This window comes from Entelurus aequoreus, linkage group LG06 (assembly GCF_033978785.1).
Source record: "Entelurus aequoreus isolate RoL-2023_Sb linkage group LG06, RoL_Eaeq_v1.1, whole genome shotgun sequence".
NCBI lineage: Eukaryota > Metazoa > Chordata > Actinopteri > Syngnathiformes > Syngnathidae > Entelurus > Entelurus aequoreus.
In genome coordinates this window covers 73,796,397-73,810,706 of record NC_084736.1, presented here as the reverse complement: position 1 = coordinate 73,810,706, position 14,310 = coordinate 73,796,397, and the positions used below count along the sequence as shown (strand labels likewise).

At 38.3% G+C, this 14,310-nt stretch overlaps 1 protein-coding gene across 3 annotated transcripts in view; it reads right to left on the bottom strand.

The window, feature by feature from the left end:
* The window catches only part of unc5db (unc-5 netrin receptor Db), a 165,127-nt gene that overhangs the window by 29,328 nt on the left and 121,489 nt on the right, over positions 1–14,310 (bottom strand). For all 3 annotated transcript variants that reach the window (XM_062051502.1, XM_062051503.1, XM_062051501.1), the window contains exon 12: positions 2,396–2,567. In XM_062051502.1, coding sequence (XP_061907486.1) covers positions 2,396–2,567 — 172 coding nt within the window. The remainder of the gene's footprint in view (positions 1–2,395; positions 2,568–14,310) is intronic.

Genomic DNA, 14,310 nt, shown 5'->3' with positions numbered 1-14,310 from the left:
ACGGAAAAATTAAAGCATGCGGGGGCCATTTTGATATTTTTCATTTTCAAATCATAACAAAATATATGGATTTTGTTTGTTTTTTACCTTTAGGGCTCCCGGGGGACCATAAAGGGTCTAAGTCATTAAAATGTTAAAAACAAGTCAAATTATTTATTTATTTATTTATATAACGCTTACAGTAAATCTGTACAGTATATCAACTTCAGGTTGATGTAAAGTTTAAAAAAACAAAAAGGTTTTATGCCTTTTCTGTCAAAGACAACTTAGTTTTTTATAATAAAACTGAAATATGCAGTATTTCCCCCACTGCCCAAAACATTCAGAAAGCAATGTTTGATGTGAAGTAATTAGAGCCTTAAAAAGATCAATAATGCAGGACACCATTGATTTTAATTCATTATTATTTTTGAGTAATCACAGTGAAAAGATACATAAAATCCCATTAAATATATTTGGGATCCAAAAGGTGCCCCACTCAGAAAGTGATACATTTTTATTAGTTGTTTTTTTTACTTTCAACACTTAAGTTACGAGCTCAACTTCAGATAAATCTGTCGATTTTACGTTTGAACTATTATTTTGTTTGTATTATGCTCTTTTGTCAAATAAAATGTTGATGTTTTTGTATGGCAACCACACAATATATGCAATATTTTCCACATAAAACATTTTAAAGTGAAATATTTGAAATAATTGGAGCCTTGAATAGGTCAATAATTCTTTATAACATTGATTTTTTTTTTTTTTTTTTGAGCAATGGCAAAAAAAGAAAAAAGAAAGATAGACAAAAGAAGAAAAAAAGCCTGCATGGCAGCTTTGTGTCAACATTGCAACTTTTTCTAGTTAGATTTCACCTCATTCCACTTTTTTAAATGTTTTTTAAATTTTTGCAATAGCATTTCCAGAATGTGTGGCGGGCCGGTAAACAATTAGCTGCGGGCCGCAAATGGCCCCCGGGCCGCACTTTGGACACCCCTGCTGTAACGAATTGGTGTCAGATTGATACCCAAATGTGTGGTATCATTCAAAACTAATGTAAAGTATCAAACAACAGAAGAATAAGTGATTATTACATTTTAACAGAAGTGTAGAAAGAACATGTTAAAAGAAAAAGTAAGCAGATATCAACAGTAAATGAACAAGTAGATTAATAATACATTTTCTACCACTTGTCCTTAATAATGTTGACAAAATAATAGAATGATAAATGACACAATATGTTACTACATATGTCAGCAGACTAATTAGGAGCCTTTGTTTGTTTACTTACTACTAAAAGACAAGTTGTCTTGTATGTTCACTATTTTATTTAAGGACTTAACTGCAATAAGAAAACATATGTTTAATGTACCCTAAGATTTTGTGTTAAAATAAAGCCAATAATGCAATATGTTTGTGGTACCCTGTATTTAGAAAAAACAAACAAAAAAAGAAGTAGATTAATGATTCATAATAAAGCAAGCACATATAGAACCTGAATGGATTTGTTCTTCTGCTTCAACACTTTTAGAGTGAAGTTTTGTTGAATACAAAGAAGCACCAAATATTCATGCTGCATGGATGAAGTGGACACATTATGGATTGTGCAGCACTGTAGAACAAGAGTGTCAATATATAAAATGTGTAAGTCATAAAATAAATTCCACAAAGTCTCTGGGGAAGAGTGAAAAGATGGTAGACAGCAAGAGGAGAACACAACATAGTATGAACAACACAGTGTTTTATTTATGAGACAACAGCATTCTAAGTACGTAAATATTTTCAACTGGAAGGAAGGAATTATTTCTATTGAGCTTGACTCCTCATTTCCTTTCTGACTTTCTGTGTTAAGGTGCCAAAAGATGGCGCCATAGCACAAGCAATTCCACACCTTTCCAGTGTCTCTGCTTGTGTTTAATGAAGACTATATGTTGAACACAAAACACTATGGTCATTAGCGAAGAAAAATCCATAAATTAGCCGCACCGTTTTATAAGCCGCAGGGTTTAAAGCCTAGGAACAAAGCAGTGGCTTATAGTCCGGAATTTACCATACTGTAAATCTCTATTTATCTTGTGGTGCAGCACTTCTCAACCACAATGAATACTCATAACAATACAGTTTTGAGGTAATGCTTACTGCTGGTATTCTAATGTAAACATTTAGCTGCAAAACTCAGAATAGAAACATTGTGGAAAAATGCAATCAAGAAGAGTCATTTCAGCTTCACAAACTTTACTCGTAGCTCTCTTTACCATGAATTGACTAACGTGGACCCCAGACTTAAACAAGTTGAAAAACTTATTCAGGTGTTACCATTTAGTGGTCAATTGTACGGAATATGTACTGTACTGTGCAATCTACTAATAAAAGTTTCAATCGATCAAATAATCAATCAATCAATCAATCTCACCTCCCATTTACTGTCCTGGGTCCTTCTCTTGAGCTGGATGTTCCAGTTCTCAGAGTCCACCTCGGCACAGTGAGCCATGGTCATGGCCACTGGGCAGGCTAGGTCCAGACCAGGAGGACCGTACGTCACCTCTGGGCTCAGGGGGATTTGGTAGCCTTCCAGTGTATCTGCACTAAACAGAATTACAAAGAGAAGCATCAATCCACCACAGACAACAAAAGTCATTTGCACATCCAGTAAGTGGTCCCGAAGGTCTTCGTAGCTGTGTGAATTCAGTGTCTATTACGATGCATCATATGCTGGTATTGGAGGAACTGCATGGTAGAAGCAAATGCTTTCTTCATTTGATTCATGTAAAAACCCCAAGAGTCCCACAAGTAATTCCAGTTTAAAGAGAGACTCTCAATTGGACTTCTTTGGTCCCCGACTGACAAAAAAAGGTACAGGCTGCACATGATTACCAAATGGATTCCAGCGCATAATTGATTATCCAATTGTTTTATAGCTCAGACCTGCCATATGAGCCTACAGCGGCTCCTCAGATCTGTTCCGGCCTTTTAATAATTCCTAGAATAAATATTAAAACCCACAAAATGTATTTAACAATTCTTTTCAGATCTGAAGATGTCGTTGTGGTCTGTGAATCCCTTTGAGGCACTCGTAATTAAAGGGTTATACAAATAACTATTGATTGATTCATTAAAGGCCTACTGAAACACACTACTACCGACCACGCAGTCTGATAGTTAATATATCAATGATGAAATCTTAACATTGCAACACATGCTAATACGGCCGGGTTAACTTATAAAGTGCAATTTTAAATTTCCTGCGGAACTTCCGGTTGAAAACGTCTCGGTATGATGACGTATGCGCGTGACGTCACGGAGTGAACGGAAGTATTCGGACCCCATTGGATCCAATACAAAAAGCTCTGTTTTCACCACATAATTCCACAGTATTCTGGACATCTGTGTTGGTGAATCTTTTGCAATTTGTTTAATGAACAATGAAGACTGCAAAGAAGAAAGTTGTAGGTGGGATTGGTGTATTAGCGGCGGTCTACAGCAACACAACCAGGAAGACTTTGAGATGGATAGCAGACGCGCTAGCCGCCAACCTCACCTTGACTTCCTCCGTCTCCGGGCCGCCGACCGCATCTATGATCGGGTGAAGTCCTTTCGTTGCTCCGTCGATCGCTGGAACGCAGGTGAGCACGGGTGTTGATTAGCAGATGAGGGCTGGCTGGCGTAGGTGGATAGCTAATGTTTTTAGCATAGCTCTGTCGAGGTCCCGTAGCTAAGTTAGCTTCAATGGCGTCGTTAGCAACAGCATTGTTAAGCTTCGCCAGCCTGGAAAGCATTAACCGTGTAGTTACATGTCCATGGTTTAATAGTATTGTTGATTTTCTGTCTATCCTTCCAGTCAGGGGTTTATTTCTTTTGTTTCTATCTGCATTTAAGCACGATGCTATCACGTTAGCTCCGTAGCTAAAGAGCTTCGCCGATGTATTGTCGTGGAGATAAAAGTCACTGTGAATGTCCATTTCGCGTGCTCGACTCTCATTTTCAAGAGGATATAGTATCCGAGGTGGTTTGAAATACAAATCCGTGATCCACAATAGAAAAAGGAGAAAGTGTGGAATCCAATGAACCCTTGTACCTAAGTTACGGTCAGAGCGAAAAAAGATACGTCCTGCACTGCACTCTAGTCCTTCACTCTCCCGTTCCTCATCCACGAATCTTTCATCCTCGCTCAAATTAATGGGGTAATCGTCGCTTTCTCGGTCCGAATCGCTCTCGCTGCATTGTAAACAATGGGGAAATGTGAGCAGCCCTTCAGCCTGTGACGTCACGCTACTTCCGGTACAGGCAAGACTTTTTTTTATCAGCGATCAAAAGTTGCGAACTTTAACGTCGTTGTTCTCTACTAAATCCTTTCAGCAAAAATATGGCAATATCGCGAAATGATCAAGTATGACACATAGAATGGATCTGCTATCTCCGTTTAAATAAAAAAAAATCATTTCAGTAGGCATTTAAATGACTTATCATTTAGCTTTTTAGTTCACCTCATTGTTTAATGAGGTGAATTGTATAAACAATTCACACAGATGAACTCTAAGCACTGTATCTGACAAAACGTTTTTTTTTTTTTTTTTTATACCCGTCTGTTCAACACTCCCTTTACGCGGCTGAAGCACAAAAAACCACCAGACTAATGAGCAGCTTATGCAAACAGGTGGGCTAGAAGCAAAACATGCCTTGAGGCTTGACTCCTTGCAAGCGTGAATGTTAGCTCTCTAGTGTTCAGGCTGCAGGATTTGTTTCCCAGCTCGGGTCAAAGTCATTGCAATTTGCTGCTGCGTTGGAGTGTGTTCATTAAAAAAGGCTTAGAACAAACAAGAAAGTCAACAGTAAAGTAAGTTTGGCGTTTAGAAGAAATTGTTCTGGGAATCTTAAAAGGAGGGAACAATGGTTCAGCATAGGGACGGGTACGGGATTTGGTAATTTCACAGGCACTGACGGAATTTGGTCGGTGTCTATAAAAGTACCATCGATTTTCCGTAAATTCAAACGGTGCCATATTTCAATAGCTTTGTTGCATGTGACGTCAGGTCCGGTTGCAGACTAAACATCGGATCACGTTAACGATCACTCAAGCACATATTTGCCAACCCTCCCGTTTTTAGCGGGAGACTCCCGGTATTCAGCGCCTCTCCCGATAACCTCCCGGCAGAAATTTTCTCCCGACAAACTCCCGGTATTCAGCCGGAGGGGGCGTGGCCTCCAGCTCAATGTGGACCTGAGTGGGGACAGCCTGTTCTCACGTCCGCTTTCCCACAATATAAACAGCTTGCCTGCCCAAAGACGTCATAACATCTAGGGCTTTTATAGAGTAGAGTGTACAACTGCGCACACAACAAGGAGACGAAGCAGAAGAACGAGGAAGTTACAGACATGGCGACGCCGTCGACGAGCAAGATGAAGAAATACGCTTGCAAGTTCCAAAACGAATGGAAACAAAAATTTCAGTTCATCCAGGACAGTTCGAAGGGGAAAGGGTATGTATGTTGCCTGTACATTTTGTAGAACAGACTTCTCCATTGAACACGGTGGCCGAAATGATATACTCATTCATGAACGGAGAAGTTAAACAGGACAATGCTGCCATCTACTGGATAGCCTCCGGAACACTGAAATTCAAGTATTTATTTTATTTATATGTATAATAAAATAAATATATATATATATATATATATATATATATATATATATATATATATATATATATATATATATATATATATATATATATATATATATATATATATATAGCTAGAATTCACTGAAAGTCAAGTATTTCATACATATATATATATATACATATATATATATATATATATATATATATATATATATATATATATATATATATATATATATATATATATATATATATATATATATATATATATGTGTATGAAATACTTGAGTTGGTGAATTCTAGCTGTAAATATACTCTCCTCTTAACCACGCCCCCCACCCCCGACCTCCCGATATCGGAGGTCTCAAGGTTGGCAAGTATGCTCAAGCAGCACTCAGCCAAACTCCCTTTCAGTAACGTTGCCATTTTCAACAGCAACAAAGCAAGTATTCTTGGTAGAAAATGCTCGAACGTAAAGTAATGCTCCACTCTTTCAAAATGCGCTACCGTAAAGCCAATTTTCATTGGATTTGCCATGGACAGGCTACTATTAGCATTAGCTATTTTACATGGTGATTTCAATACCTCCAAATTGGGTATAGGAAACTACAACTAAGATTATTGAAAATGCCGGACAAACAGATTTAAGAACACTTTTTACCCGAGAGCAATAGTGTCGCTGAACACAAGACAATAATGACTGTGCATGTGAGCTGTGTGCTTGGTATTTTTATGTATTTTATGTATTTTTATCTATTTATTAATGTTCTTATGTTTTTATGTGTTATTATGAATTTGCACTAAATTAGTTTTGCATACAATTTCGTTGTACAATGTACAATGACAGTAAATATATATTCTATTCTATTCTGATACAATCAAAGAGCTGGTGTGTAATAAGCACAATACTTACAGTATAAACGCTTTGTAGGGCGCAACATAACATCTCAACTTAATGGAAAAATGTGCTTCTTTGTTAGACAACATACCATAGATAAATCTTCGGCCATCTAATGTTTTCGAAGTCCAACTGCATTACAATTGAGACTCAATTGTAATGAAAAAACAAGATACCGTATAATAACTGAACACTATGTATCATTGTTTTAATTTTACATTAAAAATATTTTTTTTATTAACAAATCACATTCCATAACAAAAGCACCATTGGGTACCGGTATTGATTCCCAGGTGCCGGGAATTGGTACCATATCAGTTCAAATGTAAAGGATACAGATCCCTAGTTCAGCATAACTTTCAATGCTGAACACTCATAGTAGAAGAATGTTGTTGTAGAAAAAGCCAGACTGTTTGCTGGAAACACTGGCACCGATGACAGAGCGTCCAGATTGCAATTGTTTTACAATATTTTGATAACCAATATCGGTGTTTAAAAGTGAAAAAACATAAAACATGCCAGCTCAGTTGAAACTTGAGTTCTAAACTTGCAAGGTAACTGGAAGGGCCATACAGTAGGAGTTGCCCAACCTGTCCACATGTGCTTTGTGGATTTGCAAAAGGCATTCAACCATGTCCTTCTCTGTGTCCTATGTGAAGTTCTGCGGGAGAACCGAATTTGTGGCACCTCACTAAGTGTCATTCAGTCCTCTTACAACTGAAACAGGAGCCTGGTTTGCATTTTCAGCTGCAAGTCAACCCTGTTCACAGAAACATTGGACTCAAAGATTGTCCTTTGTCACCCAGTCCTGTCCATAATTTCCATTGACATCATTTTTAGGCATAGCCAAGGCTTTCAAGTTGTCCAGTTGGCGGACCTTAGGATCTCATCTCGGCTATTTGAAGATGATGTGTTCCTGATATCATCAGTCTATGACCTTTCAGGGTTGACTGGGGCGAATCACAGCTAAGAGTGGAGCTTCTGGGACCAAGTTCAGCATCTCCTGATATAAGGCCATGGTTTACAGACGTAAAAGGGGGATTTGTACCCCACATTTAATATATTTGGGAATATTTTGTACGAGTGAGGGAAAGAGCGCAAGATTGACAGGCAAATCGGTGCAGCATTTGCAATAATGCAGTCGCTGTACCAGACTGTCGTGGAAAAAGAGCTGCGTTGAAAGGCAAGCTGCGTTTGTACCCTCACTTGTGGTCCCTAGCTTTGGGCAGTGACCTAAAGAACAAGATTGCAGGTACAAGAGACCAACATGAGTTTCCTCCATAGGGTATCTGGACTGACCGACTTGAGCGTACTCTAGATAGAACGGACTCTGTGCAGAATGTCTACAGACATGGGGACGGCGTGGCGCGGTTGGGAGAGTGGCCGTGCCAGCAACCTGAGGGTTCCTGGTTCCATCCCCACCTACTTCCAACCTCGTCACGTCTGTTGTGTCCTTGAGCAAGACACTTCACCCTTGCTCCTGATGGGTCGTGGTTAGGGCCTTGCATGGCAGCTCCCGCCATCAGTGTGTGAATGGGTGGATGTGGAAATAGTGTCAAAGCGCTTTGAGTACCCCACTATTTGAGAAGGACTGCTTTAACGTTTTGACTGCACGGTTGAAAGTCCAATCAGACTCCTCCTAATTGAAACTTTGAATCTTCGACAATTTGAAGACAGTTCTAATAGTATGAAGTGCACCTTTTGAACAATACTATTATGGACTATCTAGATCAGGGGTCAACAACCTTTTTGAAACCAAGAGCTACTTCTTGGGTACTGATTAATGCGAAGGGCTACCAGTTTGATACACACTTAAATAAATTGCCAGAAATAGCCAATTTGCTCAATTTACCTTTAACTCTATGCTATTATTAATAATTAATAGGGATGTCCGATAATGGCTTTTTGCCGATATCCGATATTCCGATATTGTCCAAATCTTTAATTACCGATACCGATATCAACCGATACCGATATCAACCGATATATGCAGTCGTGGAATTAACACATTATTATGCCTAATTTGGACAACCATGTATGGTGAAGATAAGGTACTTTTTAAAAATAATAATAAAATAAGATAACTAAATTAAAAACATTTTCTTGAATAAAAAAGAAAGTAAAACAATATAAAAACAGTTACATAGAAACTAGTAATTAATGAAAATTAGTAAAATTAACTGTTAAAGGTTAGTACTATTAGTGGACCAGCAGCACGCACAATCATGTGTGCTTACGGACTGTATCCCTTGCAGACTGTATTGATATATATTGATATATAATGTAGGAACCAGAATATTGATAACAGAAAGAAATGGGGGGAGGGAGGTTTTTTGGGTTGGTGCACTAATTGTAAGTGTATCTTGTGTTTTTTATGTTGATTTAATAAAAAAATAAAAAAAACCCGATACAGATAATAAAAAAACCGATACCGATAATTTCCAATATTACATTTTAACGCATTTATCGGCCGATAATATCGGCAGGCCGATATTATCGGACATCCCTAATAATTAATGATATTTATCTTTGTGGAAACACTCATCATCTTAATGATTTCTCACAATAAATATGTATAGCAACAGATAAATATCAACATGCAACACTTTATTTTTATATTTTCTCTAAGTGCACATTTTTCAAATTGAACATTTTCAAATGATCACTTCTAAGACAGTCTTGTGAAATCACAATATCCCATTTTAACTAGCTAGCCACTAACATTTTTATAAAAGAGGAGAAAACACGAAAAAAATCAAAATTACATTTTCAAACATAGTTTATCTTCAATTTCGACTCTTTAAAATTCAAAATTAAACCGAAAAAAAGAAGACAAAAACTAGCTAATTCGAATCTTTTTGAAAAAATTAAAAAAATAATTTATGGAACATCATTAGTAATTTTTACTGATTAAGATTAATTTTAGAATTTTGATGACATGCTTTAAATAGGTTAAAATCCAATCTGCACTTTGTTAGAATATATAACAAATTGGACCAAGCTATATTTCTAACAAAGACAAATCATTATTTCTTCTAGATTTTCCAGAACAAAAATTTTAAAAGAAATTCAAAAGACTTTGAAATAAGATTTAAATTTGATTCTACAGATTTTCTAGATTTGCCAGAATAATTTTTTTGAATTTTAATCATAATAAGCTTGAAGAAATATTTCACAAATATTATTCGTCGAAAAAACAGAAGCTAAAATGAAGAATTAAATTAAAATGTATTTATTATTCTTTACAAAAAAAAAATAAAAAAAATTACTTGAACATTGATTTAAATTGTCAGTAAAGAAGAGGAAGGAATTTAAAAGGTAAAAAGGTATATGTGTTTAAAAATCCTAAAATCTTTTTTAAGGTTGTATTTTTTCTCTAAAATTGTCTTTCTGAAAGTTATAAGAAGCAAAGTAAAAAAATAAATGAATTTATTTAAACAAGTGAAGACCAAGTCTTTAAAATATTTTCTTGGATTTTCAAATTCTATTTGAGTTTTGTCTCTCTTAGAATTAAAAATGTCGAGCAAAGCGAGACCAGCTTGCTAGTAAATAAATAACATTTAAAAAATAGAGGCAGCTCACTGGTAAGTGCTGCTATTTGAGCTATTTTTAGAACAGGCCAGCGGGCTACTCATCTGGTCGTTACGGGCAACCTGGTGCCCGCGGGCACCGCGTTGGTGACCCCTGATCTAGATAATGTACTTCAGTGTTAACCATGTGACCTTTCTCAGCCGTATGGGCCGCAGCGTTAGGTAATACACTTTTCCACCACTTGTGGCTGTAATGACAACATCAAACAAACAGAAGGCGTCTGGAAGTCATAGAGAAGTTACTAAAGCGCAAAAATGATGACTAAGTGGTGAAGCTTTTAATGTTATTTCCAATTGAGCGACCGAGAGAGCGCGACAAAGAGCTGACCACAAACTTTGTGTCTCTTTTTCCTCAAATTGACCAAACTTTTTCAAACTTGACCAACCTTCTGGCTTGGTGCCGCAGCCTTCCACCATCCCAGGCACGACCAATAACACCATCCCATGCACGACCAATAACACCATCCCAAGCACGACCAATAACACCATCCCAGGCACGACCAATAACACCATCCCAGGCACGACCAATAACACCATCCCATGCACGACCAATAACACCATCCCAGGCACGACCAATAACACCATCCCAGGCACGACCAATAACACCATCCCAGGCACGACCAATAACACCATCCCAGGCACGACCAATAACACCATCCCAGGCACGACCAATAACACCATCCCAGGCACGACCAATAACACCATCCCAGGCACGACCAATAACACCATCCCAGGCACGACCAATAACACCATCCCAGGAAAGACCAATAACAGACAGTGGCAGTGGCCCGGGAGTAACTCTGACAGCGAGGCCCAGCGAGCAACGGTTAGGCCCGGAGCGACTACTGTACGTTAGCGGGGCCGAGCGAGAGACACCATGTTGTAAAGAAAAATTAAAATATGTGATGTGTCATACTGAAATGTTATACATGTTCCAAATAAACTTCTACCAACCAACCATGAGGACCAATAAGTATTCAATCGGATGATCCGAAGATTTCTCCGACAAACTGATGAAATGAGTTAGGAGTTATGTCAACACAGCACCTTTAGTCTTAGACATCTATTTATAATCTATATTTGTTCACCTTTTAGAACTTATTGTTCAAGAACAGAGGGCATAAAGACAAAAATACATAACAAAGAGCATTACTTTGGACAGAAATTCTGCAAAAACACCAACAGAAACCACTTTCCTCTTCTTTAAAGGTTTTTTTTCTCATCAGAACAAAGCTGCTTCCGCCTCAGTAGTACAAAGCCCTCATAAAACCTGGGCTGCATAGGGAATATGTCTGACCTAAGCAAAAGTGCACCTTGGAGAACACATCTAAAAAAAAAAGACTCAATAGGAATCTGTCAGAGTTTGCAGAATTGGCACTGATAGGAGCTGGACATTAAAGTGAAGCAATTCTTTGTGGGCTTGGCGTGATTGACAGCTGCTCAGATACACAGTGATTGACAGCTGATCAGATACATAGCACTAACATCTACAGGGAAACATGGCAGTCTCCAAAATAGGTTTTCAGAATCAGAATACCTTTATTGTCGTTGCATGGAAACAACGAAATTGAACAGCAATCCAGCTCAGTGCTTTTATAACAACCTACATAGAATACTCTTAAGACAACAAACAATAACAATTTTAAAAACATATTGCACAGCAGATCTATCAGAGTTAAGCAAGTTAATAAAGTGGTGAGTGTTCAGGTATGTGCAGAGTTTAGGGCAATAACAGCTCTAAGATATAAACTGTTTTTCAGTCTATTTGTTCTTGCTTTGATGGTCTTATAGCGCCTCCCTGAGGGAAAGAGTTCAGGCCAGCGGTGACCTGGGTGGGATGAGTCCCTGAGGATGCTGTTTGCTCTCCTGCTGCAGTGTCTCTTATACAGGTCCTCTAGAGATGTAAGAGGACATGCACACTCACTGACATGATAAACAAGCACATTAGGAATCAAATCTAAAGGCAAAACAGAATTTTTTCACTAAATGTTGTAAAGTCACGAGGAAGGACTGAAGACAAGGACAGCTTGAGTACTTTATGTTCCATTTATTTTAACCACCGCTCTGCACAAGTGACTCATTTGAACAGTGAACGCTGACAACCCTACCGAGCTGAATTGCTCCATGGTAATTCATGGTAATACACCTGAGAGAAGCCTTTCCAAGTTACAGAAAGACACTTGTAAATCAAGTCATTTTTAGAGACAACTACTCACTGGCCTAGTGGTTAGAGTGTCCACCCTGAGATCGGTAGGTTGGAAGTTCAAACCCTGGCCGAGTCTTACCAAAGACTGTAAAAATGGGACCCATTACCCCCCTGCTTGGCACTCAGCATCAAGGGTCGTAATTGGGGGTTACATCACCAAAAATGATTCCCGGGCGCGGTCACCACTGCTGCTCACTGCTCCCCTCACCTCCCAGGGGGTGATCAAGGGTGATGGGTCAAATGCAGAGAATAATTTCGCCACACCTAGTGTGTGTGTGACAATCATTGGTACTTTAACTTAAGATGATTGCTAGCCATTATTTCAATCATCTTGGGTCCCTATCCTTCTACCGTGTACTGCATGAATGTAGCTCCATTTTATTTTGTGACCTTGCTCTAATGGAGGACTTTGAATAAACGTTGGTGCTTCAGAAGAAATGGGTGTCCCTCATGGCTCATCGCAGTGAAGAGCATCGAGAGTCCATCCAAGGGTCATTACCAAGCCGTGACACGTGCACCGCAGAGATAGCGTGTCTCGAGGGATGGTGATGCCTTCTACTCTGTGATCCGTCACCACATTCTGTTTCTACACGCCTCTGAGGTGGTGACTCTCATCCAGAGCACACATATTGACTCTTAGGCAGAGTGGGTGGGATGAATAAGAGCTTGAAGGTTTGATTTTGCTTCATGCCAGTCAGTAGGAGAAATGGAATACTATTTAAAAGCCTTCATCCGAGGTCATGTGCAACGAACTGAAGCTTCCCCACAGCCTCCTGAGCATCAATGTGTACATCACCACCTGTCAGGATTCTGCAAATAACAAACTTCATTCCGACTCTTGCAGCTTTGCAGGCTGGCCGTCAACACAATGAGATGTGAGGAAGGTCAAACACTTCTGCCTTTGGAATCTTTATCCAACCTGAGATTTGTCCAATTCATAGGGATGTTCCGATCAGGGTTTTATGCTGCCCATTCCGATGATCCATAAGTGAAATCGGCTGACGCCAATGCTGATACCGATCACATGTATCAAACGTAAATTGTTCAATTAATTTATGGTGAGTGCTATTGACATTTCAACAATATCGAAACATTATGTACTCAGCGGTATCTAAGTGCATGAGTATCGTAACTCACAAGTAATTTGACATATGAACAGTGTCTGGGCTTTTTGCTTCGAATTGTGAGCATACCTTGAATAAAGAGCATTTCCACCATGAGTTAAAGTAGTCCAGTATGTGTCACAGGGTTGTGCAGATAAGAGTAGGGTGTAACCATTTCTTTCAACAACGATTCAATTCCATTCGATATTTGTGGTTGCGATACGATTTAGGGACAATCTAATTTTTTTTAGAACAATACAATCCGAAACGGTTCAGTGAGCTGATATCAAATCAGTACGTTTACAGCAAAAAAAAAATAATAAATCAAGCAGTGCTACTGTGAAATAAATACTAGATACTGGACACTGCAGGTAACGTTTCCTATAATCCTGGTATATTTAGGTATAAAGGAATTATAGATACAAGCAAGTAAACAACAATTAATGGCCAGAGGTGGGTAGAGTACCCAAATATTGTACTCAAGTAAGAGTGCTGTTATTTTAAAAGTAAAAGTAAAAAGTAGTCATCAAAATAATTACTTGAGTAAGAGTAAGTATTCTGTGAAAAAACGACTTATTATTATTATTGAGTAAGTTGTGAGTAACTTCTGATTTATTTAGTAGCTATTTTTAATGGTTCTTTGACTACGGCTGTAGTTGATTTGAGCGTGTGTGTGTGTGTGTGTGTGTGTGTGTGTGTGTGTGTGTGTATGTGTAAAACATAAAAATCGTCATTTCTACTGACACAGATGACAGCACATAATGCAATTGTTCTTTTTACTAGTTTGAAATTAATCATTGAAGATGTGTGCTGCCTTGTCTGACGTCATGTCACTTTTTTAAGTCGGTATGTTTCTGTGCACTAAATTAGTCTGATTTGTCAAACAATACCCAGCATGTGTCTGCAGAATC